This window comes from Nerophis lumbriciformis, linkage group LG32 (assembly GCF_033978685.3).
Source record: "Nerophis lumbriciformis linkage group LG32, RoL_Nlum_v2.1, whole genome shotgun sequence".
NCBI lineage: Eukaryota > Metazoa > Chordata > Actinopteri > Syngnathiformes > Syngnathidae > Nerophis > Nerophis lumbriciformis.
Window position 1 is genome coordinate 8,989,685 of NC_084579.2, and position 26,458 is coordinate 9,016,142.

Consider the following 26,458-nt stretch of genomic DNA (forward strand, 5'->3'; position numbering starts at 1 on the left):
CAACAAAGTTAAATAAAGTCAAATGATGTTAAATGAAGTCAAATAAAGTTAAATAAAGTCCATTACATTTAAAGAAAGTTAAAGAAAGTTGAACAAAGTTAAATAAAGTCAAATAAAGTTAAATTAAGTTAAACAAAGTTAAATAAAGTTAAGTAAACTCAAATAAAGTACGGTCAATTTAAGTCCAGTCAAGTAAACTAAGGTAAAGTAAAGTAAAGCAAAGTAAAACAAAAGTAACTAAAGTAAATTAAGTAAAGTAAACTAGAGTAAAGTAAAGTACATTAAAGTAAACTACACGTAGCTAAAGTACATTAAAGTAAAGTAAACTCGAGTAAACTAAAGTAAATGAAGTAAACTAGAGTAAACTAAAGTAAATGAAGTAAACTAGAGTAAAGTAAACTAAAGTAAATTAAGTAAAGTAAACTACAGTAAAGTAAATTAAAGTAAAGTAAACTACACTCAGTTAAAGTAAATTAAAGTAAACAAGAGTAAACTATAGTAAATTAAGTAAACTAAAGTAAATTAAGTAAAGTAAATTAAGTTAAGTAAACTAGAGTAAAGTCAAGTAAAGTCAACTAAAGTAAATTAAGTAAAGTAAACTAGAGTAAAGACAACTAAGGTATTAAGTAAAGTAAACTAGAGTAAAGTAAAATAAATTAAAGTCAACTACACTTAGTTGAAGTAAATTAAAGTTAACTACACTTAGTTAAAGTAAAGTAATCAAAATCAAAGTAAATCAAGTAAACTTTGGCAAAGTAAATTAAAGTAAACTAGAGTAAAGTAAACTAAAGTAAATTAAGTAAAGTACACTAGAGTAAAGTAAATTAAAGTAAAGTAAAATAAATTAAAGTAAACTACACTTAGTTAAAGTACATTAAAGTAAACTAGAGTAAAGTAAACTAAAGTAAACTCAAGTAAATTAAGTCAACTAGAGTAAAGTAAATCAAGTAAAGTCAACTAGAGTAAAGTCAACTAAAGTAAATCAAGTAAAGTCAACTAAAGTAAATCAAGTAAAGTAAACTAGAGTAAAGTCAACTAAAGTAAATCTAGTAAACTATGATAAAGTCAACTAAAGTAAATGAAGTAAAGTAAACTACAGTAAAGTAAACTACACTTAGTTAAAGTAAATTAAGTAAAGTAAACTAGAGTAAAATAAGTCAAGTAAACTAGAGTAAAGTCAACTAAAGTAAGTTAAGTAAACTAGAATAACGTCCACTAAAGTAAAAATAAGTAAACGAGAGTAAATTTAAGTAACGTAAACTACACTTAAAGTAAATTAAAGTAAAGTAAACTAAACTAAAGTAAATTAAGTAAACGAGAGTAAATTACCTAAAGTAAACTAGAGTAAAGTAAATTAGGTAAAATATAGTACACTACACTTCAAATAACAACAAAATCATAGTAAAATAAATTAAGTAAACTGCGGCAAAGTAAATTAAACGAGAGTAAAGTAAAGTAAATGAAAGTAGAACAAACTAAATCAAACTACACTAAAGTCAACTCAATGAAATTAAACCAAAATAAACTAAACTAACTAAAGTAAAGTATGTAAAATAAAGTCAACTAAACTCAATTAAACTACACTCAAAATAAACAGAACTTAGCTAAAGTAAAGTACAATTGAGGTCAAATAAACTTAACTAAAGTACTGTGTGTGTACGTGTGTATTTGCGTGTGTGTGTGTGCAATACCTGTCGATGACAACAGGATCTGACGGTGTCTCGTTTCGGTTTCCACAGCTTTTCTTATCACAGCAGCGACTGACAACACAAACAGTGTTGTTGTTGTTGTTGACTTCATCTTAAACGCATTCAACAACACAACACATATCTACCATATGTGTGTGTGTGTGCGTGTGTGTGTGTGTGTTACCTGCACATGATCTCATGAGTGAGCAGAACTCGGCACATCTCTGGGTTCTTGTCTTGACCTTCATAGATGATCGGCTGAAGATTGAAAGATGTTTTTATTGTCCGGTTTTCTCACAACTTCTTCCAACACAAGAACAACAAACGAGACAACATCTTGAAGCAGTACGGTACAATATAAACAGTACAGTAAAATGACACAACATAGTACAATAAAACAGTACACTACAATGAAACAGTAAAGTTAAAAGTTAAAGTACCAATGATTGTCACACACACACTAGGTGTGGCGAGATTATCCTCTGCATTTGACCTATCACCCTTGATCACCCCCTGGGAGGTGAGGGGAGCAGTGGGCAGCAGCGGTGGCCGCGCCCGGGAATCATTTTGGTGATTTAACCCCCAATTCCAACCCTTGATGCTGAGTGCCAAGCAGGGAGGTAATGGGTCCCATTTTTATAGTCTTTGGTATGACTCGGCCGGGGTTTGAACTCACAACCTACCGATCTCAGGGCGGACACTCTAACCACTAGGCCACTGAGTAGGTAGTACAGTTGAATATAAACAGTACAGTACAATATAAACAATAAACGTATTGTATTGTCGTAAACGGGTTATTACATATTGCACTGTATTGTCATAAACCTAAAAATAGGATAAAATAAACATGCAATCTAGAGAGTCAAGGATACAATGTACATACAAATAGGATAAAAGAAACATGTAAAAGATGATACAATGTACATATGTGGTATGATATAATTTACACGTAAAGTCCTTCATTGCATTGTATTGTTTAATTAGTCTCCAATCAATATAATGTGCATGTTTTGAAACATGCTAACACACACTGACATGCATGTAAATAAGAACATGTTAACACACTGACATGCACGTGCTAACACACTAAGTTCTAAGTTAATGATTATTTTACAAAAAAATGTAGTTTCTCAGTTCGAACGTTAAACATCTTGTCTTTGCAGTCTATTCAATTAAATATAAGTTGAAAAGGATTTGCAAATCATTGTATTTTGTTTTTATTTACGAATTACACAATGTGCCAACTTCACAGGTTTTGGGTTTTAAACTAATCATCCAAACAACAGAAGAATAAGTGATTATTACATTTTAAAAGAAGTGTAGATTGAACATGTTAAAAGATAAAGAAAGCAGATATTAAGAGTAAATGAACAAGTAGATTAATAATGAATTTTCTACCACTTGTCCCTCATAACCCTGACAAAATAATAGAATGGAAAATGACACAATATGTTACTGCATACGTCAGCAGACTAATTATGTGTGTATATGTATACATGTGTGTGTATATATGTATAAATGTGTGTGTACCGTATTTTCCGCACTATAAGGCGCACCTAAAAACCACAAATTTTCTCAAAAGCTGACAGTGCGCCTTATAACCCGGTGCGCTTTATATATGGATTAATATTAAGATTCATTTTCATAAAGTTTCGGTCTCGCAACTACGGTAAACAGCCGCCATCTTTTTTCCCCGTAGAAGAGGAAGTGCTTCTTCTTCTACGCAAGCAACCGCCAAGGTAAGCACCCGCCCCCATAGAACAGGAAGCGCTTCTTCTTCTACTGTAAGCAACCACCCGCCCGCGTAGAAGAAGAAGAAGCGCGCGGATATTACGTTTCATTTCCTTTGTGTGTTTACATCTGTAAAGACCACAAAATGGCTCCTACTAAGCGACAGGGATCCGGTTCATGAAAAGACGATCTCCATCCGCACACGGACTACTATTTCACAGCAACTGCCTAAAGACTTTCAAGAAAAGCTGGCTACTTTCCGTGCATATTGTAAAAACAAGATAGCTGAAAAAAAGATCCGGCCAGAGAACATTATCAACATGGACGAGGTTCCACTGACTTTTGATATTCCTGTGAACCGCACTGTGGATACAACGGGAGCACGTACGGTGAATATTCGCACCACAGGGAATGAGAAGTCATCCTTCACTGTGGTTCTAGCTTGCCATGCTAATGGCCAGAAACTTCCACCCATGGTGATATTCAAAAGGAAGACCTTGCCAAAAGAGACCTTTCCAGCCAGCGTCATCATAAAAGCTAACTCGAAGGGATGGATGGATGAAGAAAAGATGAGCGAGTGGTTAAGGTAAGTTTACGCGAAGAGGCCGGGTGGCTTTTTTCACGCAGCTCCGTCCATGTTGATATACGACTCCATGCGCGCCCACATCACGCTGGTTTTTAATATATTATTAAAGTTTGACTGACCTATCTGACTGTTTTTTTGACATTCCTTTAGCGCAGTTAGATGCGGCTTACAACACGGGGCGGCTTATAGGTGGACAAAGTTTTGAAATATGCCGTTCATTGAAGGCGCGGCTTATAACCCAGGGCGCCTTATGGTGCGGAAAATACGGTATTCTGTTTTTATTTACGAATTACACAATGTGCCAACTTCACTGGTTTTGGGTTTTAAACTAATCATCCAAACAACAGAAGAATAAGTGATTATTACATTTTAAAAGAAGTGTAGATTGAACATGTTAAAAGATAAAGAAAGCAGATATTAAGAGTAAATGAACAAGTAGATTAATAATGAATTTTCTACCACTTGTCCCTCATAACCCTGACAAAATAATAGAATGGAAAATGACACAATATGTTACTGCATACGTCAGCAGACTAATTATGTGTGTATATGTTATCAAAATGATCAATAATCAATATCTCACCTGTTTACTCATTGAATCAATGAGTCGGATGTACAAGTCCTGCTCTGTCCTCACCCCTTCTCTCACACACACACACACACACACACACACACACACACACACACACACACACACACACACACACACACACACACACACACACACACACACACACACACACACACACACACACACACACACACACACACACACACACACGTTTAGAGAGTAAAATGACTCAGTGCAGGGGAACGAATGAAACTCACCACTACTGTAGAGAAGTTGGAGTTTGTAATGAATCCCATTATTGCTTTTTTCTGTCGTTGGTTCCTAAAACAAAACAAAAAACAAACATCAGCACTTTCCTGCATGTTTGCTTCCTTCAATTGCGGTAAAGGTGTGTTTGCTTTCTACCTTCTCCTTTTCTACAAAGTCCACATAAGCCGTGCGTTCAATTTCCACAGGTTGTCCTTGGCGGTCGTACAGCGCCAACACAAAGTGGAAGAAGTTGGACTTTCTCAGATTGGACGGAGGCTGCTTCTCAAAGTGAGCTCTCGATAACGCCGCCCCGCTACACACACACACACACACACACACACACACACATTATGTATACAATGTACACACAATATCATATACATATGTATATATACACACACACACATTATATGATACATTTACAGAACACTTTTAAACAGTTGATATTGTGAATTATTTTTTATTAAATAATTTTCCTATATTTGGTTGAAATTACACAATTTTCAAATGCAAACTATAATTATAAAATTACATACTGTAATTAAAATCCCGTAATAAAGAATAAATATGGTAGAATATCATATACTAGAACTTTAATAAAATGATGTAACATACAATAACCTCATATATAAAACAACAAATATAGAATCAAGTATAACTAAAATACAATGATAATAACGTATAACAACATGATATAAGAAAGTATAACAACATTATATAATCACGTATAACTATAATAAAATGATATAATAACATAATAAAATGATATAATAATGTACAAGTATAATACAATGATATAATTAAGTGTAACTATAATAATTGAATACATTTAACTAAAACTATAATAAAATGATATAATAAAGTATAATACAATGATAAAATAAAGTATAACTATAATAATTGAACAAAATATACTACAAGTATAATACAATTATAAATAAAGTACAAGTTGAATGCTACTAATATAAAACTGCATCAATGACAATACAAGATACATGTCAACTAAAAAAACATTCAAGCGGCGTACCGGTAAATAACACAAATAAAATAACATGACATAATAATCATAAATTCATCTTTAAGATGAAATTAGTTTGAGTAAATTTGTTCTCAAATTCATTCATTTCTTGTTTAAAAGATGATTTGCATATTCAATTCATTGAAATGTAATTTCATGAGAATACATCATATACAATATTAATAATCATAATTGTAATAATAATCATCATTATTATCAAAACAGTAATAATAACCACTATCATCATCATAATAGTCCTAATAGTAATAATAATAAAAACATTTTTATCATAATAGTAATAATAATAATAATAATAGTTGTCTATATTTGCAGGTTAAAATAAACTCTTATCTCCATGTTTTCAAGGAAGATCAAATATTTATTTCAGGTGTGTTGGAAGTAAATATGTCAAAATAATCATCATAATAGTAATAATAATCATCATCATCATAATAGTAATAATAATGATCATCATCATGATCATAATAGTAATACAAATAATATAATAATAGTTGACTATATTTGCAGTTTGAAAGAAACTCTTATCTCCATTGTTTTCAAAGAAGATCAAATGTTTATGTCACGTGTGTTGGAAGTAAAGATGTTGATAAAATAATAATCATAATAGTAATAATCATAACAATAGTAATGATAATAATCATCATCATAATAATACTAATCATAATAGTAATAATAATCATCATAATAGCAATAATAATAACAATAATAGTAATAATAATAATCACCGTAATAATCATAATAGTAATAATAATAATAGTAATAATCATTATATTTATAATAACAATAACCGTAGTAATAATAATAATAATCAGAAATAATAATAATAAGAATCATCATCATAATAGAAATAATAATAATCACCATCATAATAATCACATTAATAAGTAATTCAATAAAATCTCATGGAAATATTTGAAAGATCATTTTTAAGTTTGGGTCAAATTCCCAGTTTGGTTTTCTTCCCAAAATAAGTTTTCGTCCACCAGGACTTCATGTCCCACAATCCCTTGGGGCCGCAGGTTCTTCTTACCTGTGAGCTGCCGAGTTGGCGTCCAGCACGCCGCCGCCGTGCATCCAGGAGCGCCCCGCTGCCGGCTCCTCCTTCAGGCCGGCCGGGGCCCCTGGAGGGAGGAGGTCCTGAAACATCCCAGCAAGCCACCTGGGTTCTTCTCTGGAGACCATCCGGGTTTTATTCTCACCTTCAAACCACGCTCAGGGACAAGAAGCGCCAATAATCCTCTTCCTGTCCCTCAAGACCATGCCGGGGGAGGGCCAGGGAGAGGAGGGCAAGGAAGCGAGATAAAGTGATGAGGAGAAAGGAAAGAAGTCTCAGCCCTGCGGTCCCCCAGGACTAAACGCCAAAACCCCACAAGTCTGACGCCATCACTGAAGGCGGAGCCTGTCCTTATAAGGAGAAGTGATATAGAGAGAGAGAGAGAGAGAGAGAGAGAGAGAGAAGGGGGGGGCACCCTCAGGTCAACCAATGAGAGGGAAAGCAAGACCCCCCACTGGTCTTTAACACTTATTAGTCTTTGTCCTTTTCCTCTTTAATTATTTCTTCTCCTTTTTATTCTTTCTTCTCCTCTTATTCTTCCTTTTTTTTTAATTTGTTTTTTTTAATTCTTTCTTCTCTTATTCTTTCTTCTCTTTTTTTAATCTTACTTCTCTTTTATTCTTTCTTTTTTTATTCTTTCTTCTCTTTTATTTTATCTTTTCTTTTTTTATTCTTCCTCTTCTTTTTTATTCTTTATTTTCCTTTTCTTCTTTCTTTTCTTTTTTATTCTCTCTTCTCTTTTATTCTTTCTTTTCTTAGTCTTTCTTCTCCTCTTTTCTTCTTCCTTCTCCTCTTTTATTGTTTATTTTCATCTTTCTTCTCTTGTCTTCTCTTCCTATTTCCTTTAGCCATCCATCCATTTTCTACCGCTTGTCCCTTTTGGGGTTGCGGGGGGTGCAGCTGTATTCGGTCTTTTTTTATAATTGTATTATTTCTTCTCTTCTTTTCATCTTTCTTCTCCTCTTGTATTCTTTCTTCTCCTCTTTTCTTCTCTTCTTTCTTTCTTCTCCTCTTCTTATCTTATTTTCCTCTTTTGTTCTTTCTTCTCTTCTCTTAATTATTTTCTTCTATTAATCTTTTCTACTTTTTTCTCTTTTCTTAATTATTTTATTCTTTCTTCTCCTCTTTTGTACTTTCTTCTCCTATTTTCATCTCTTTTCTTTTTGTATTCTTTCTTGTCCTCTTATTCTTTCTTCTCTTATTCTCTCTTTACTTTTTTCTTATTTCTTCTCTTTTTTTATTTTCTTATTTCTCCTCCTCTTTTCATCTTCTCTTAATATTTATTTTATTATTGAAATGTTATTATTATTAATAATATATTTTTTCTTCTTCTTTCTTCTCTTCTCTTTTTTGTTCTTTCTTTCTTCTCTTTTATTCTTTCTTCTCCTATTTTGCTGGCTTTTGAACTTTGCGCCTATAACAATCCGGATGGTTCTTTTCCACTTTGTTCCGGAGGACACAACGTCCACAGTTTCCAAAAACAATTTGAAATGTGGACTTGTCAGACCACAAAACACTTTTCCACTTTGCATCAGTCCATCTTAGATGAGCTCGGGCCCAGCGAAGCAGGCAGGGTTTCTGGGTGTTGTTGATAAATGGCTTTGGATTTGTATAGTAGAGTTTTAACTTGCACTTACAGATATAGCGACAAACTGTATTTACGGACAGGGTTTTCTGAAGTGTTCCTGAGCCCATGTGGTGATATCCTTTACATATGGGTCTCCCTTTTTGATGCAGTACCACCTGAGGGATCAAAGGTCCTTAATATTATACGTGCAGTGATTTCTCCAGATTCTCTGAACCTTTTGATGATATTACGGACCGTAGATGTTGAAATCCCTAAATTCCTTGCAAAAGCTCGTTGAGAAATATTGTTCTTAAACTGTTGGACAATTTGCTCACGCATTTGTTCACAAAGTGGCGACCCTCGCCCCCATCCTTGTTTGTGAATTCACAGACAGGATTCACAGTAGCGCTGATAACTTCCATATTTTCAATGTTACATTGTGGAGGAAAAAAAAAGGTCCTCTTTTCTGTCCAATACCACATGGAAGTGCTTGATTTTGGCATCTTATTTGTCCAACTTCCATACTCCTTTTTCAACACTTGACAAGAAATAAACGGAGGGCAAACTCCGTAGCTTGCAACCTTTTGTGCGCTAGCTTTCTGAGACTCTTATTTTGTTAGCGCACTTTTATTGTGAAGACAGGAACTGTGCGGTCGGTCTTTTGGCTCTTAATACTGAGCTGGCAGCAGCCAGTGTCATCTCACAAGATCCTCGGGTGCTGCGAATGTCGATCTAGTGACGCCATGGTGAAAATTGATGATCGCTCATTTTTAGGACTATCGGCGATCGACCGGTAGCTGGCGATTGACATAATGGGCACCCCTGTTCTATACTATTTTTAGTCATGACAGAGAATGTCTTCTTCATAGGGGGGGGCATAAGAGAAAATAATTTAGACTTAAAGACAGCATAAGTCCGTTCAATAATAAACAGGTTAGTTTCTTTCATAGCTATCTGTATTCTCCGACTCATTTCACTTGATCAAACCTATTGTAACATTCCACACTGCCAAACAATACACCTATGTATGATTCCTGATGATATCGGATCGCATTAATATCGGTGTCGGCCAATACTCAAGGCTGGAAAACTAAAAGCATTGTACTGGAAACCCCTAACTCTACATTATTTAAATGAGTTGTTTGATACGTTTCGACAATCATCACGATTTGGAACGATACATTTTATGTTTACGTTACAATTATGGCCCAATACACAACATTACAGGTTTTCACTGTAAAGAAAATACTTTTCCAGTGGGATTAGTTATTGTTCATTTTAGTCAATCAAAAGTAAAAAATGCGTAAAGACAAAAGCAGAAGAAGAGTGTTTGGGACTCACCCATCTGTGGGAAGGGCTTGTAGCAGAAGGGCAAGGGGCCACTGATGGTGGACCAGAGGAGGATGCACGTAATGGACGGGTCCTGTGGACATGGGGCGGTCGTGGCTCTTGGATGGTGGTCTGAATGGTGATAGCATGGGAGCGCAGTTCTCCAAGCAGTTGTTTGTTGCCTCTAAATGTTCTAAACAGCAATGAAAACAATAAATGTATTTGAAAATTCTAAATATATCATTATAGTTAACACAAAATGCTCTTCATTTTTAAAAACTAAAAAAGGCATTTCATACATATGATAATGCATGCATTGGGTATCGATCAGACAGTAAGTAGTGCACACATTGGTAATTATTAAAGTTCTCCTGTGTGCAGGGATATATTTCCTGACTTTATAAACAAATATGAAAAGACTAAATATATTGTGATAAATATTGCACTTGGTATCGTATTGTTATAGTATGCGGGATGGAGTTCATTACATTGAATGTGGTGTGATTGTGGGAGGCTTAAGCCCTCAAAAGAATGGACACTCTGACCTAAAATACTAGAATCTGTCAAAATAAATCAAACAAATACAAAGTTCAGTCAGTTCATAAAAGGATAAAAGTGACACTAACTTGGGATGGTCCTGTGATGAGCTGGCCACTTGTCCCGGGTGTAGCCCGCCTTTCTCTCGAATGCAGCTGAGATAGGCTCCAGCACCGCCGCGACCCCGAGTGGGACAAGCGGTAGAAAACGGATGGATGGACTAACTTGGGATTTAATTAGTTTGGAAAAATGACAACAACAATAATAACCACAGGTAAATCATTGTCAGTGTGTGTTATATATATGTTTTTATTTAGTTATTTTTTCTTACAAAATAAAAAACTAGCCCGAGAGGGGGACAAGTGGTAGAAAGGGGACGTAACTACATTTCTAAAACACATGAAATGCTAAATATAACATTGAGAACAATAAGGAAGCGGTAGAAAGTGGAAGAAGGCCACAGGCCGTGTGCACAAACTCCAGTGACCCCTGCTGGTAGAATTAAGCATCATTCTTGTACCCTGACCATTTTCCCCCTCACAATATTACTAACCTTCTGTCTTCTATATTGTTTCATTTATTTTGCTCAGAATATTCCCCTAAAAACTTGTTTTCACAATATATTTGACTTTAATCATGTCAAATGGCATATCTTTTTCTTAAAAAAAAAATATATATATATATTTTTTTTTATTGAAATATTTCTACACGATTCTTGTAAGATAACTTTTTCTCACAAAATTAGTAACTATTTTCCTGAAAATAATTAAAAAAAAATTAAAAAAAAAAAAATTATATATATATATATATATATATATATATATATATATATTTTTTTTTTTTTTTTTCCCCGTATTAAATGTAACTTATATAGTAAAATGACATACATTTTACTTGTAAAATAAAATGAAAACATTTTCAGAATATTGCTAAAAAGTCAGGTATGACAACTTTTTCTCACAATATTGCAACTAGTTTTAATGTTGTCTTCCATAGAGACACTAAAGCAAAGTGTCTGATACATAAGGTGGCAGAGAGGTGACAATAAGTGTCTCATACTCTGTGTGGAGCAAGCAATGGTTACACACTGGACGGTTCAGCCCTGAGCTAAAGAGGTGCAGGGCATCAAAAATCATTTAATGGAGCAAACCTGATTACTGTCCACCGTAACTATTCCAAAACAACATCAGCAACAAACATATACAATCTAACAAAATGAGATAGTCACCAAAACAAACACATGTTATGTCGGTTAGCCAGTGATGCGTTCATGGTCACCAAAACAGTTGGACAATTCTTCTATATCATCCATCACACGTTCAAGTTCTACTCAGTAATTAATACATACTCAGTAATTGTTAATAACTACTGAGTAACTGAATAACCTTTGTTACATAATTCATAATTATGAGCATCTGACAAAGGTCAGTTACTTATTTTGATGTGTTCAATGTGGTATTAGTGGTACACTTTATACCCCAAATACAAAAACGGTAGATATTATATTTTATGTACGTACTGTTGCACGCGACTAGTCTTCCTCTCGTAGAATAAAACACTGGTCAATCCCAAGTTCTTTAGGATGACATCTGTCGAGTAAAAAGGACCACCGAGACAGAATAGCGATTGGCCAAGTTTTACTGAAGCTTCAGGAGACCAGCCCTTACAATGCAACCATAGCATCAGCAAGCGAGGCCTAAACTCAAACAAAAAGAGTCAGCTTATGTAGAGCGAAAACAGTGAAATGCAGCTGCTACTTTTAAACAGATAATGAGCTGGCCAAAACAACTCTGTGAACCGACAAACAGGAGCCCTTAAGACAAAACAAAAGACGGACATAAGAAGAAAAAGCCAAAGAGTTCACATGAAAACACTAGCTGCTTTAAAACAGACCAAAGAGTTCACAAGGGAAAATACTAGCTGAAAAGATTAACGCCACTAATAAATGTATATTTAAAATGCTATTATGGAGCATATTATAAAACATGCTGCTTTTACATAATTCTTCATCAACACAATACAGCAAAAAGGGTTGGATACAATTTTGTACAGATGCATGATTTTAGCAGGAAATGTACTGATTTATAGAAACTTGGTTCCGATAGAACGTACACGCACTGTGAGAATGAGATATTTGTAAGTGTTCTTTCTTAATCCATAGTCATGACTATGGATTAAGAAAGAACACTTAGCACTGTCAGAATGAGATATTTGTAAGTGTTCTTTCTTAATCCATAGTCATGACTATAATAATAATAATAACTGGGATTTATATAGCGCTTTTCTAAGTACCCAAAGTCGCTTTACATGTAGAACCCATCATTCGTTCACACCTGGTGGTGGTAAGCTACTTTCATAGCCACAGCTGCCCTGGGGTAGACTGACGGAAGCGTGGCTGCAATTTGCGCCAACGGCCCCTCCGACCACCACCTGTCATTCATCATTCAATTCACCGGTGTGAGTGGCACCGGGGGCAAAGGGTGAAGTGTCCCGCCCAAGGACACAACGGCAGCGATTTTTGGATGGTAAGAGGCGGGGAGCGAACCTGCAACCCTCAGGTTTCTGGCACGGTTGCTCTACCCACTACGCCATGCCGCCCCAAATGGATTAAGAAAGAACACTTACAAATATCTCATTCTCACAGTGCGTGTACGTTCTATCGGAACCAAGTTTCTATAAATCAGTACATTTCCTGCTAAAATCATGCATCTGTACAAAATTGTATCCAACCCTTTTTGCTGTATTGTGTTGATGAAGAATTATGTAAAAGCAGCATGTTTTATAATATGCTCCATAATAGCATTTTAAATATACATTTATTAGTGGCGTTAATCTTTTTATTCCACTTGTTTGACAATACACAATTGCAGCAAAGCTTCATCCTTTAAAAAAAAAAATGCCATCTTAGCGTGCTTGGGCGATAAACTGCTTCCTTACGTTAGCCAGGAAAGCTGGCAAGTTGTTGGTCTCCTGAAGGCGTCTTTCCAAATCTGGCAGACACTCAAGCGCAGGGTCGCTCGACACAACTGTGGAATTGGGAGGTTTTTAGTAAACATCCTGGAGCTTTGTTTTTTTTTTAAGAGATAGTGATAGACGGTGTTCCTAAGACTAGATGTGTTTAACTTGCATGTTTGGTGTAAGTGATGAAAACTGAGACCACTGGAAAACGTCTAAACTTGCATATATGTAACTCAGAAAACTGCTGCACTGCCACCGCGCTACAAGAAGTTGAGCGTTCAGAAGTAGAGGACATCTCAGTGGCAAGAAACTTCAGCCACTTTGGTACAATTGCAATGCCTGGAAATAGGACAATCTGAATGACAGTGAAATGTGGGTACAGGAAGTATTCAGACCCCTTTAAATTATTCACTCTTTGCTTCTTTGCAGCCAAAAATTACATTTGATTTTTCATGATTGTACACTCTGCACCCCATCTTGACAGAAATACAGAAATGTATTCAAAATTTAAAAAAATCTAAACCACATAGGTATTCAGATTATTTGATCAATACTTTGTTGACGCACTTTTGCAGCAATTACACTTCAAGTATTTTTTAATACGATGATACAAGATTGGCACACCTATCTTTGGGCACTTTCTCTCTTTCCTCTTTGCAGCAGCTCTCAAGCTCCATCAGGTTGGATGTTAGTATTTATCCAGGATGTCTCTGTACATTATATATACACCGGTATATATTTTACATATTTTTTTATTTATATAGCGCTTTTCTCTAGTGACTCAAAGCGCTTTTACATAGTGAAACCCAATATCTAAGTTACCTTTAAACCAGTGTGGGTGGCACTGGGAGCAGGTGGGTAAAGTGTCTTGCCCAAGGACACAACGGCAGTGACTAGGATGGCGGAAGCGGGGATCGAACCTGGAACCCTCAAGTTGCTGGCACAGCCACTCTACCAACCGAGCTATACCGCCCCATATACATACATACATATACATATACTCGACATCCATTGCATTCGGTCTCCCTAGAGGGGGGGGGGGGTTACCCACATATGCGGTCCTCTCCAAGGTTTCTCATAGTCATTCACATCGACGTCCCACTGGGGTGAGTTTTTCCTTGCCCTTATGTGGGCTATACCGAGGATGTCGTTGTGGCTTGTGCAGCCCTTTGAGATACTTGTGATTTAGGGCTATATAAATAAACATTGATTGATTGATTGATACACATTGCTGCATTTATCTTAGTCTAGTCAGAAAGGTGACCAAGAACCTGATGGTCTCTTTGTCAGAGCTACAGCATTCCTCTGTGGAGAGAGAAGAACATTCCAGAAGGACAGTCCACCAATCAGTACAGCCATTTCTAAGTAAAAAGTTGAACAAAATTCACCGGAAAGATTCTCAGACCATGAGAAACTACATTATCTGGTCTGATGAGACAAAGATTGAAGTCTTTGGCGTGAATGCCAGGCATCATGTTTGGAGGAAACCAGGAATCATCACTGGACCAATACCATCCCTACAGTGAAGCATGGTGGTGGCAGCATCATGCTGTGGGGATGCTTTTCAGCGAAATGTTAGAGGGAAAGATGAATGCAGCAATGTACAGAGACATCCTGGATGAAAACCAACACTTCTCATCCAACCTAATGGAGCTTGAGAGGTGCTGCAAAGAGGAATGGTTGAAAGTGCCCAAAGATAGTTGTGCAAAGCTACGTATTCAAAAAGACTAATTTCTGCCAGAGAGGAATCAACAAAGTATTGCGCAAAGGCTCTCAATACTTACACAAGATTTTGGTGTTTTTAGTTTGAATAAATTAGCAAAAATGCCTCAATTTCATTTTTTTCTGTGTTAAAACAGGATGCTGAGTGTACAATAATGAGACATAAAATAAATAGTTTTTGATTTTAGCAAATGGCTGCAATGAAACAAGGGGTGAAACATTAAAAGGGGTCTGAATACTTTCCCTACCCACTGTATTTCTGTCAGTGTCTAATAAATGATTACGGTCACATAGTGTACTTATATACAACTTGTATTTTAAATGTTACACTGAACTATGTAGAATAATGCAATTTATTGCCATATCACAATACTGTGACTCAAGTATGGTATTGTGAAGTCCTTACCAATACGCGGCCCTAATTGCAGTAGAGAAGTGGATCGAATTACACAAATTATAATGTATTAACTAGGGATGTCCGATCCAAAATTTGGATCGGATCGGCCGCCGATATTTGCCAAAAAATGTGTATCGGCAAGGCATGGGAAAATGCCGATCCAGATCCAGTTTTTAAAAATCCGGTCCGTGTTTTCCAACGCACCGATTTAAATAATACATTCCACTTTTCTGCTGCTCCCTATTTTCCGTTCCGCATTTTCTAGCACACCTTCAACACATCCACAGGTCTGTGGATTCTCACGCAGTTGCTTTTAGCTGCGGACATTACACGACAGGCTCTTCTCACTCTTTCCTGTGTCTCCTTCTCACAGACAGCAAGGGCACCTTCTTACACACGTCACATACGTATACGCCCTCCTTGAGCAGAGAGGTAGCAGCATGGCTAACGTTAGCTGTGATGCTAGCGCACGGCAAATCTATGCCACGCACAAAATCAAATAAAAAAATAAGCGCATAACAATTTTCAACACACGGACACGACAGAGAAAACAGTTTTCGTCATCATTGTTCAAATATTGTAACGTCTGCCGAGACGCTTATCTCCATTCGGTGCCACACGTCTACACCATCAAAATGCTGAGGCAAACATTTCCAGATCAACACCGTATGAAAAAAATAGTGATTTTTTTTAGTTGTGATTTCCCTCTCTGCATGAGTTTAAAAGTAGCATATATTAATGCAGTATGAAGACGAATGTTTTAATGTAGACACATAGAATCATCATACTGCTGTGATTATATGCATCAAGTGTTCATTCAAGGCTAAGGCAAAATATCCACATATATATTGTCTATCGCGATATGGCCTTAAAATATTGCAATATTAAAAAAAAAAAAAAAAAAAAAAAAAAAAAAATCGCAATATTAAAAAAAGGCCATATCGCCCAGCCCTAGTTCAATTATGCCATTTCTGTTTGTCATGTATAATTTTGTCTATTTTGTGTTTATCCTTGAATAAACAGGTCAGTTTCTTGTTATCAACCATTGTGTATTATTCAAACTCCCCTAATTCAGCTGGCTAATTGTTATCAAGAGTACTAAAACCCTTTTCAACATGATTCTGACAACTAAGTAGGCTAAATAACTTTAAACTTTAATACATGCTCGGATAGGCCAGTATCGGTCAGTATCGGTATCGGATCGGAAGTGCAAAAACAATATCGGTATCGGATCGGAAGAGCAAAAACCTGGATCGGGACATCCCTAGTATTAACTACCGGTAGATGAGATTCTGGGAAGCCTGTAAAGTTTCATCATCTCAATGTCGCGACTTCTGGTGTTGTTTTATTAATTGGGGATGTAAGGATATGAAAATGTTTTATTGCGGTTATTGAGACCAAACTGATCAGTTATAATTATTGCGATACTGTTTAATGAGCTCAAAATGCACCTATACACATACACACTAAAATCCTTTGACTCATTAATTTTTTGTTAAATAACTAAAACAAATAGACAGTTAGAAAACCCATCGTTTTGTATGTTTTGTGTTTCTTATGCTTCACTGAAAGCTTTACGGTTTGAAATACTGGTTTGTAATGTAGCACTTCAAGATTGAAATGAAAAGTGTGTACCAAATAAAATCTATTATTATTATTATGTATTATTTCTGGTGAGGGTTGTGTCCTACTGGTCAGAGGTCCTTGAACGCACAGATAACACCTCGGCCTCTTTTCCTGGGAGGAAAGAACGATGACTCTTGAGGGCACAGCTTGGAGGTTCAATGTGCATTATTGAATAGCTTAGTGGAAATGTGTTTACACAAGTTTAGATTGGGGTATGTCGTTTCTTAATGGGGAAAGACATTAATGTCTCGTGTTCTAATGTTAACATTTAAGCTAGCGAGCTGATACAAATCAATCCTTGAGTTTATCAAAGTTAATTTATCAATCTCAGTTTTTCAATCATTTTAATTTAAAAGGGTAATGCTAACTAACAGGTTAAAATGTTGCTAAAACCATCACTTTTCTATCAGTCACAGTGACTTTTCAAAACAAAAATATTACAGCAAAAATCATATGGGTTGATTGACATGTTTATTCTGTAAGCTAACTTCAATAGTTTGAAATTATTTTGACAGTTAATGCCAGTTATCCTGTCAACCTTTCACAAGACTTCAATTTGTTAATAGAAAGTATAAACAGTATAAACACTTTTTACAGTAAACAAATGGTAAAACAGTACTAAACAATTCCATTAAAAAAAAAATTGGTGTCATTATTAACTTTCTGTCCAAGCTTGTATAATCTACTGCCTTGTTCAATTGTAAAAAATATTCTGTGCCTAAAATTCACATTTCTATCACAATTATCATACTGTAAACATGGTAAGCTAACTTCATTAAAATTAATAGTCCTGTCAATAGCATGGAATTACAATTCAAATGTAGTTTTTTTGTAAGCCTTTCAAAAGAATTCAAAATATGAAAAATTAATGAAAATTAATTTAAGCCATCAGACACTTGAAAAGTGGCACATCACATCTCTAATGTAATCATTTTAACTTTTCAACAGAAATAGCACTGCAAAAATATTAAGGACATACTTCTGTATTTTGGTAGTTATGCTGTCAACATTTAATAAGATTTCTTCAACTTGGACTTTAAAGCATAAATAGTATAAACACTTTTAACAGTATAACAGTACTAAACAATTCCAATAGATAACATTGGTGTCATTACCTTTTTGTGGCTAAAATCCAAATGTATTCTATCAGATTGATCATACTGCAAAAATGATAGTGCGATTGGAAGTCCATGCTCAATTATTGCCTCCGTAAATAAAACTTCGGCATTTATCACATCCAAAGAATCTGTTTGGGCGACGAAAAACGTTGAAAGTTTTCCACCTGTATCGCTAGCAACGGCATTAGACTTGTGTTTTTTTGTCCCAACGTGGTCTTTTACATCGCTAATTCCTCCGTGTCCGATCGAAAAATCTTGTCTGCACAAGGTGCAATTCGCGTAGTTTTCACCCTTTTTGGAACGGATAATTATTCCCGGATAGGCTTTTGAATATTCTTCACGGAATGACTGCAGTTTTCTTTTCGGTTTAAGACTCGTTTGCGATTTTTCTCCGGCTGATTCCATGATCGTTCGCTCGCTTGGAAACGATGGCAACTGGTGCCTCGTGCTTGGCAGCGGTGCTATAAATAGCCTCGCGCTTGGCATTCGGAATGGCTCGATAGGAAGTTACGGGAAGCAGTGTCGATTGTCATTGTTGTTACGCGATTTTGTGAATAAAACTTAAAAAAAATAAAAAAAATTTAATTAATGAAAAACCGTATTTTTTATCACTGCAACCGTAACCCGGAATAGGTTGATGAAAACCGTACTAATTACGGGAAAACCGGAGTAGTTGGCAGGTATGTGTTTCAAAAATAAAACTTGTGTGGCTGACTATAATTTAACACTGGGATACAATTTTGTGTTGGTACTTACTCTGATACACTCGGTCTTCCTTGATACCCAATGTGATAACATAGGCACTGTTCAGATCAGTGGGGTTGATATTACGGAACACAAACTGCAACTTCTCACCTATCAAGAGAGATTACAAAAAAACATCAACAGCATGTGATGTATACTTACATCCAAATATCAAGGTGGAGAAAACCTGAAGTGAGATCAAATAATCGTAAATTGTGACATACCGTTGACATGCTGTGCCGTGCCGCGGATCTTTCGTATTTCCATTCCTAAATTCTCCTGAAAGACAATTCTGGCTTTTTGCAGGTTCTTCAGTCGGTCCTTGTTTGCTTTAAACTGAGACTCCATTACTGAATAAAGGAATCAATAAAACACACAGAGATGTTTATTATCAAAAACTATACATCGAGTCTGACAGCACAGATTCCAAATCTAATATCAACTTACACTCTTTTCTCCGCGCGTGTTCTTCTTTAAGCCTCTCAATCTTCTGGATGGTAGCGTCTTTCTGTATTTCCTTCCGATCGATATCAGATGCCATTCCTGTAATAGCGTGCTGTTTTTCCTTCAATAATGCATTTTTATGTTGCAAATCTGGAGAAGACAACCATTGATTAACATCACACAATGATTTCGTTGCAATGACATCACATGAACAGTGCGCATCGTTAGGTACACTCACTGCTTCATCTCAATATACAGGTAAAAGCCAGTAAATTAGAATATTTTGAAAAACTTGATTTATTTCAGTAATTGCATTCAAAAGGTGTAACTTGTACATTATATTTATTCATTGCACAGACTGATGCATTCAAATGTTTATTTCATTTAATTTTGATGATTTGAAGTGGCAACAAATGAAAATCCAAAATTCCGTGTGTCACAAAATTAGAATATTGTGTAAGGGTTAAATTTTGAAGACACCTGGTGCCACAAACTAATCAGCTGATTAACTCAAAACACCTGCAAAGGGCTTTAAATGGTCTCTCAGTCCAGTTCTGAAGCCTACACAAACATGGGGAAGACTTCAGATTTGACAGCTGTCCAAAAGGCAACCATCGACACATTGCACAAGGAGGGAAAGACACAAAAGGTTATTGCTGAAGAGGCTGGCTGTTCTCAGAGCTCTGTGTCCAAACACATTAATGGAGAGGCAAAGGGAAGGAAAAACTGTGGTCAGAAAAAGTGTACAAGCGATAGGGATCACCGCGCCCTGGTCAAGATTGTGAAAAAAAACCCATTCAAAAATGTGGGGGAGATTCAGAAGGAGTGGACAGCTGCTGGAGTCAGTGCTTCAAGATCCACCACCAAGAGACGCTTGAAAGACATGGGTTTCAACTGCCGCATACCTCGTGTCAAGCCACTGTTGACCAAGAAACAGCGCGAAAAGCGTCTCACCTGGGCTAAGGAAAAAAAGAGCTGGACTGCTGCTGAGTGGTCCAAAGTCATGTTTTCTGACGAAAGCAAATTTTGCATTTCCTTTGGAAATCGAGGTCCCAGAGTCTGGAGGAAGACAGGAGAGGCACAGGATCCACGTTGCCTGAAGTCTAGTGTAAAGTTTCCACCATCAGTGATGGTTTGGGGTGCCATGTCATCTGCTGGTGTCGGTCCACTCTGTTTCCTGAGATCCAGGGTCAACGCAGCCGTCTACCAGCAAGTTTTAGAGCACTTCATGCTTCCTGCTGCTGACCTGCTCTATGGAGATGGAGATTTCAAGTTCCAACAGGACTTGGCGCCTGCACACAGCGCAAAATCTACCCGTGCCTGGTTTACGGACTATGGTATTTCTGTTCTAAATTGGCCCGCCAACTCCCCTGACCTTAGCCCCATAGAAAATCTGTGGGGTATTGTGAAAAGGAAGATGCAGAATGCCAGACCCAAAAACGCAGAAGAGTTGAAGGCCACTATCAGAGCAACCTGGGCTCTCATAACACCTGAGCAGTGCCAGAAACTCATCGACTCCATGCCACGCCGCATTAACGCAGTAATTGAGGCAAAAGGAGCTCCAACCAAGTATTGAGTATTGTACATGCTCATATTTTTCATTTTCATACTTTTCAGTTGGCCAACATTTCTAAAAATCCCTTTTTTGTATTAGCCTTAAGTAATATTCTAATTTTGTGACACACGGAATTTTGGATTTTCATTTGTTGCCACTTCAAATCTGTTAGAATAATTATGTATATATTATCATCATAACTTTATGCTTAAGGGCCATACTATAAAGTATTGTCAATTTGTGCAGAGCTAGCAATCCAAAAGATTGCTAGCCTCGTTATCAGTGTTGTGTGCAGACTCGGCCTGCTGGCAGCCAAGGCCGAATATTTGGTTCCAAGACCAGACAAAGCAGAGAAGAGACTGGGCGATATCACCAAGTGTCAACATATTTGCATTTTTGTATCATCATATATTGTGTCTTACTGGAGTTGTCGAGATTACCCCCTTCCCTCAGTCACCGTGATGTAATAGGGCCATTTTCCTAATAAATGGAGGAGGCGCACGGGCTTTTCTTTAGAACGTAGTTTGGATCTGTAACTAGAGTACAGCCCAAAACACGTGTCTCCTCATGAGCTAAATTGAACTCCGTCTCTGATTCATTCCTTGCTTCTTGTCTGATTAGTAGATGTCAACAGTGTTTGCACCTGACAAAATCATCAAAATTAAATGAAATAAACATTTGAATGCATCAGTCTGTGTGCAATGAATAAATATAATATAATGTACAAGTTACACCTTTTGAATGCAATTACTGAAATAAATCAAGTTTTTCAAAATATTCTAATTTACTGGCTTTTACCTGTAAGTATTTGGTCAAACTGCCACACTGCAGGTACCGTATTTTCCAGAACATAGGGCGCACCGGATTATAAGGCGCACTGCCGATGAGCGCGTCTAGTCAGGTCTATTTTCATACAAAAGGCGCACCGGATTATAGGGCGCATTAAAGGTCATTTTTTTTATTTCTTTCTAAATGTAAAACTCTTCCTTGTGGTCTACATAACATGTAATGGTGGTTCTTTGGTCAAAATGTTGCGGACATTGTATTACAGATCATCTTCAATTCGCGTTCTGACAGTCGCTTCAGGATGCGCCGTTTTGTGGGCGGTCTTATTTACGTGGTTCACCTTCGGCAGCGTCTTTTCTCCGTCGTCTTGTTTTACCGGTGTAGCGTTCAAGGACGGGGGTGTAAGAAGTGTCAAACGATGGAGCCAACTGTTCAAATGACATTCAGACTTTAGTTCAATCAATAACGGAGCAGCATCTCCTCATCCGTGGCTCACAAGTGCAACAAAAACGCAGTACATGTGTCCCGTGAAAAGCCATCTGACCGGAACTCTCTAATAACTAAAGTTCCTTGGGTGAATAATGCAAACTCACGACACCGGTATGTTTTAGCGCTTTCATGGCGAGTTTACTGACAGATATAAGTATGAACTTTACACTACTTTATGTTAGAAATGGCAACTGAGGGGCATGAATGTCCCTTAACAAGAAGATAGAGAAAAAGAAGAAGCTTATCGACTACGGTGTCGGCACGGACTACAAAGGGCGGACGCGCGCAATTTTTCAGGACTTATGCAGATCCCAGTTACAGATCAGCAAGTCCCAGAAAGTAAGAAAAGTTGCTTTGCATAATATTGCGAAACAAAACGCCAGATAATATGTCTTACCTTATACACACACACACCATAATAATACTGGTATGTTGAAGCACAGTACAATCCATCAAGGCTTCATAGCTTACCAAAGTTGTACTAAAACATTTTGATAGATTTTTTGAGCGCCGTGTGTAATGTTCAAAATGTTATATGTTCCATTGAAAATATAGGTGTTGTTTACTTGAGTCATATTGTCTTATGTGTGACTGCCATCAAATTACAGTCTACACATATCTCTTATGTGTGACTGCCATCTACTGGTCACACTTATCATTTCACCATGTACCAAATGAAATAGCTTCAAGGTCGGTAAGCACAACCAAAATTATTCCGTACATTAGGCGCACCGGGTTATAAGGCGCACTGTCGAGTTTTGAGAAAATTAAAGGATTTTAAGTGCGCCTTATAGTCCAAAAATACGGTATGTATCAAATGTACAAAATCATGTTGAACTTACCTTTTTTAAATGCTTCTAAGGTGTCAAACAGCATCTCGTCATTATCACATTTCTTTGAACCTGCATCTGTTTGACATGTTCAAGTCATTATTATGCATTTCGATGAACAAACACAAAAAATAGCTTTGGCACAGACCGCCCAAGCGCCATACCAAGTGCAGATTTGACAAACTGCCCGTAGAACCGGCACAGCTCTGCGATGGTGTCAATGAGCTCCGCATTTTCTTCCTGTTGCTTGTTTTGCATCTCTTTCATTTTATTGGCAAAGCGATCAATTATGTTCTTATCAGTGATGGACGTCATGTTTCCAAGGTCTGCGGCGTGGACAACAAGAAGGGATTATGGTTTATTTCTTCTTAAGAATCAACGATACTAGACAAGACACAAGCAAACAACGGAACAAGCCAGTTCAGACAAAATAATAGTAATAATTAGAGATGTCCGATAACATCGGACTGCCGATATTATCGGCCGATAAATGCATTAAAATGTAATATCGGGAATTATCGTATCGGTTTCACAAAGTAAAATGTATGACTTTTTAAAACGCCGCTGTGTACACGGACGTAGGGAGAAGTACAGAGCGCCAATAAACCTTAAAGGCACTGTCTTTGCGTGCCGGCCCAGTCACATAATATCTACGGCTTTTCACACACACAAGTGAATGCAAGGCATACTTGCTCAACAGCCATACAGGTCACACTGAGGGTGACCGTATAAACAACTTTAACACTGTTACAAATATGCGCCACCCTGTGAACCCACACCAAACAAGAATGACAAAAACACATTTCGGGAGAACATCCGCACCGTAACACAACAGAACAAATACCCAGAACCCCTTGCAGCAATAACTCTTCCGGGACGCTACAATATACACCCCCCGCTACCCCCTACTCCACCCACCTCAACCACGCCCACCTCAAGCTCCTCACGCTCTCTCTGGGAGAGCATGTCCTAAATTCCAAGCTGCTGTTTTGAGGCATGTTTAAAAAAAATAATGCACTTTGTGACTTCAATAATAAATATGGCAGTGCCATGATGGCATTTTTTCCATAACTTGAGTTGATATATTTTGGAAAACCTTGTTACATTGTTTAATGCATCACAACAAAATTAGGCATCATAATGTGTTGATTCCACGACTGTATATATTGGTATCGGTTGATATCGGAATCGGTCATTAAGAGTTGGACAATATCGGCAAAAAAGCCATTATCGGACATCTCTAGTAATAATAGTAATTTTATTTCAGACCCAGGGGGATCCATATCACAGAAGAAAAAACATACAACGATTAAACACAAATAAAATAAATACAATACAATAAAATAAATTAAAACGTGTATAAAAATATATTTATTTTATTTTTATTTTTAAACACTCCACAATATTCAATGTCCAGCATACAGGCTTACTCGCCAATGGTTCCACAGACCTGATGAAAATCTGACAGAACTGCGAGTCGGGTTAGTCAGACCATTAATGACATTGTTGTCTGATTATAAAAAAAATGATGAAGCCAAAGCAACAATGTGTATTTTAACTCCCAACATGACAAGCACTATTATGTTTTGGCACAGCGGCTAACAGGGACGCTAGTGGCCTAGCTCGTTATTAGCATGTACACAACTAAACTTTCCTAACCAACACGTGCCCCTTTCTAAGTTATACTACCCCGGAACCGAGTATTTAAAACGTATATGTGATGCGAAACAAATTGTGTATTTTGAGAAAAACCTACCGTTGTATGGAAACGTCTGTCGGGTTGATACTTTCAAAATGTCGCGGTCTGGCAGAAGAAAAAAAAGATACCCGGAAGTGACGATAGACGTCACTTCCGGGTATAAACCTGTCAACGTTTTATAAGAAAAGTATTCTTGTTCGAGTTGTTTTGTGCGAGGGGAGAGGATAATTTACGGCAGTGGTCCCCAACCTTTTTTGCACCACGGACCGGTTTAATGTAGGCATTATTTTCAGACCGGCTTCCCACTCCTGAAAAATACAACTCACTATAACGCTGAATTAGTGAGCCCTGCATGGGCCTGTTTCTTTGCAATCAAATGCTGATGGAAATCAGTAGGAGTGTGGGAAAAAAATCGATTCGAATTCGAATCGCGATTCTCACGTTGTGCGATTCAGAATCGATTCTCTTTTTTTTTTTTAATGTAATCCAACAAAACAATATCAGCAATACCATAACAATGCAATCCAATTCCAAAACCAAACCCGACCCAGCAACACTCAGAACTGCAATAAACAGAGCAATTGAGAGGAGACACAAACACGACACAGAACAAACCAAAAGTAGTGAAACCAAAATGAATATTATCAACAACAGTATAAATATTAGTTACAATTTCAACATAGCATTGATTAAAAATCCCACATTGACATTATCATGCCCGTTAAGAGTTAGAAGATTAAAAGATTTAGCTGAAAGCTAAGGTGAACATAAAAGTTTTCAGTCTAGTTTTAAAATCAATCAATCAATCAATCAATGTTTATTTATATAGCCCTAAATCACAAGTGTCTCAAAGGGCTGCACAAGCCACAACGACATCCTCGGTACAAAGCCCACATAAGGGCAAGGAAAAACTCACCCCAGTGGGACGTCAATGTGAATGACTATGAGAAACCTTGGAGAGGACCGCATATGTGGGTACCCCCCCCCCCCCCCCCCCCCCCCCCCTCTAGGTAGACCGAATGCAATGGATGTCGAGTGGGTCTAACATAATAATGTAAGAGTACAGTCCATAGTGGATCCAGCATAACAGTAAGAGTCCAGTCCACAGTGGGGTTAGCAGGAAACCATCCCGAGCGGAGACGGGTCAGCAGCGCAGAGATGTTCCCAACCGATACACAGGCGAGCGGTCCACTCCGGGTCCCGACCCCGGACAGCCAGCACCCCATCCATGGCCACCGGACCTGAGTGTCTCCCCCTCCACAAGGGATAGGGGGGAGCAGAGGAGAAAAGAAAAGAAACGGCAGATCAACTGGTCTAAAAAAAGGGGACTATTCAAAGGCTAGAGTATACAAATGAGTTTTAAGATGAGACTTAAATGTTTCTACTGAGGTAGCATCTCTAACTGTTACCGGGAGGGCATTCCATAGTACTGGAGCCCGAATAGAAAACGCTCTATAGCCAGCAGATTTTTTTGGGGCTCTGGGAATCACTAATAAGCCGGAGTTCTTTGAACGCAGATTTCAGAGTTGGGGAAAGTCTGACATCTTCAGGAAGTTTATTCCAGCTATTTGTTGCATAGTGACTGAATGATGCTCTCCCTTGATTTGAGTTTACTCTGGGAACCGCTAACAGATTGGTCTCAGAAGATCTTAGTGATCCAGAGGGCTTATATAGTGGGAGCATATCAGTGATATACTTCGGCCCTACAATCTAGTGATTTATATGTGAGCAGGAGGATT

The 26,458-nt window shown here is 37.2% G+C and overlaps 2 protein-coding genes across 5 annotated transcripts in view; both read right to left on the minus strand.

Annotated features, from left to right (window-relative positions):
- The window catches only part of LOC133574570 (transcription factor COE3-like), a 29,731-nt gene extending 22,290 nt beyond the window's left edge, over positions 1-7,441 (minus strand). For all 4 annotated transcript variants that reach the window (XM_061926746.1, XM_061926744.1, XM_061926745.1 and 1 more), the window contains exons 1-6: positions 6,895-7,441; positions 4,982-5,138; positions 4,834-4,897; positions 4,589-4,644; positions 1,873-1,946; positions 1,692-1,760 (exon numbers count right to left, since the gene is read on the minus strand). In XM_061926746.1, coding sequence (XP_061782730.1) covers positions 1,692-1,760; positions 1,873-1,946; positions 4,589-4,644; positions 4,834-4,897; positions 4,982-5,138; positions 6,895-7,046 — 572 coding nt within the window. In that variant the 5' untranslated portion in view covers positions 7,047-7,441. The remainder of the gene's footprint in view (positions 1-1,691; positions 1,761-1,872; positions 1,947-4,588; positions 4,645-4,833; positions 4,898-4,981; positions 5,139-6,894) is intronic.
- A 5,562-nt stretch (positions 7,442-13,003) lies between these two features.
- LOC133574826 (kinetochore protein Spc25-like) lies at positions 13,004-24,853 on the minus strand. The gene is made up of 7 exons (XM_061927123.2): positions 24,777-24,853; positions 23,185-23,346; positions 23,033-23,098; positions 19,364-19,510; positions 19,141-19,266; positions 18,929-19,027; positions 13,004-13,377 (listed from the first exon to the last, which is right to left on the minus strand). Exons 2-7 carry the CDS (start codon positions 23,333-23,335, stop codon positions 13,256-13,258), a joined length of 711 nt encoding a protein of 236 aa, XP_061783107.1. The 5' UTR covers positions 23,336-23,346; positions 24,777-24,853; the 3' UTR covers positions 13,004-13,255.
- Between the last annotated feature and the right edge of the window lie 1,605 nt (positions 24,854-26,458).

What these genes read in the sequence shown, in the direction of transcription:
- LOC133574826 (XM_061927123.2), bottom strand. Translation starts at nt 23,335, where the DNA reads ATGACGTCCATCACTGATAAGAACATAATTGATCGCTTTGCCAATAAA. An exon ending in ACACGCGCGGAGAAAAGAGT is followed by an intron (nt 19,267 to 19,363) that starts GTAAGTTGATAT and finishes TCCTTTATTCAG; the next exon opens with TAATGGAGTCTCAGTTTAAA. An exon ending in GGAAGACCGAGTGTATCAGA is followed by an intron (nt 13,378 to 18,928) that starts GTAAGTACCAAC and finishes CCAATTCCACAG; the next exon opens with TTGTGTCGAGCGACCCTGCG.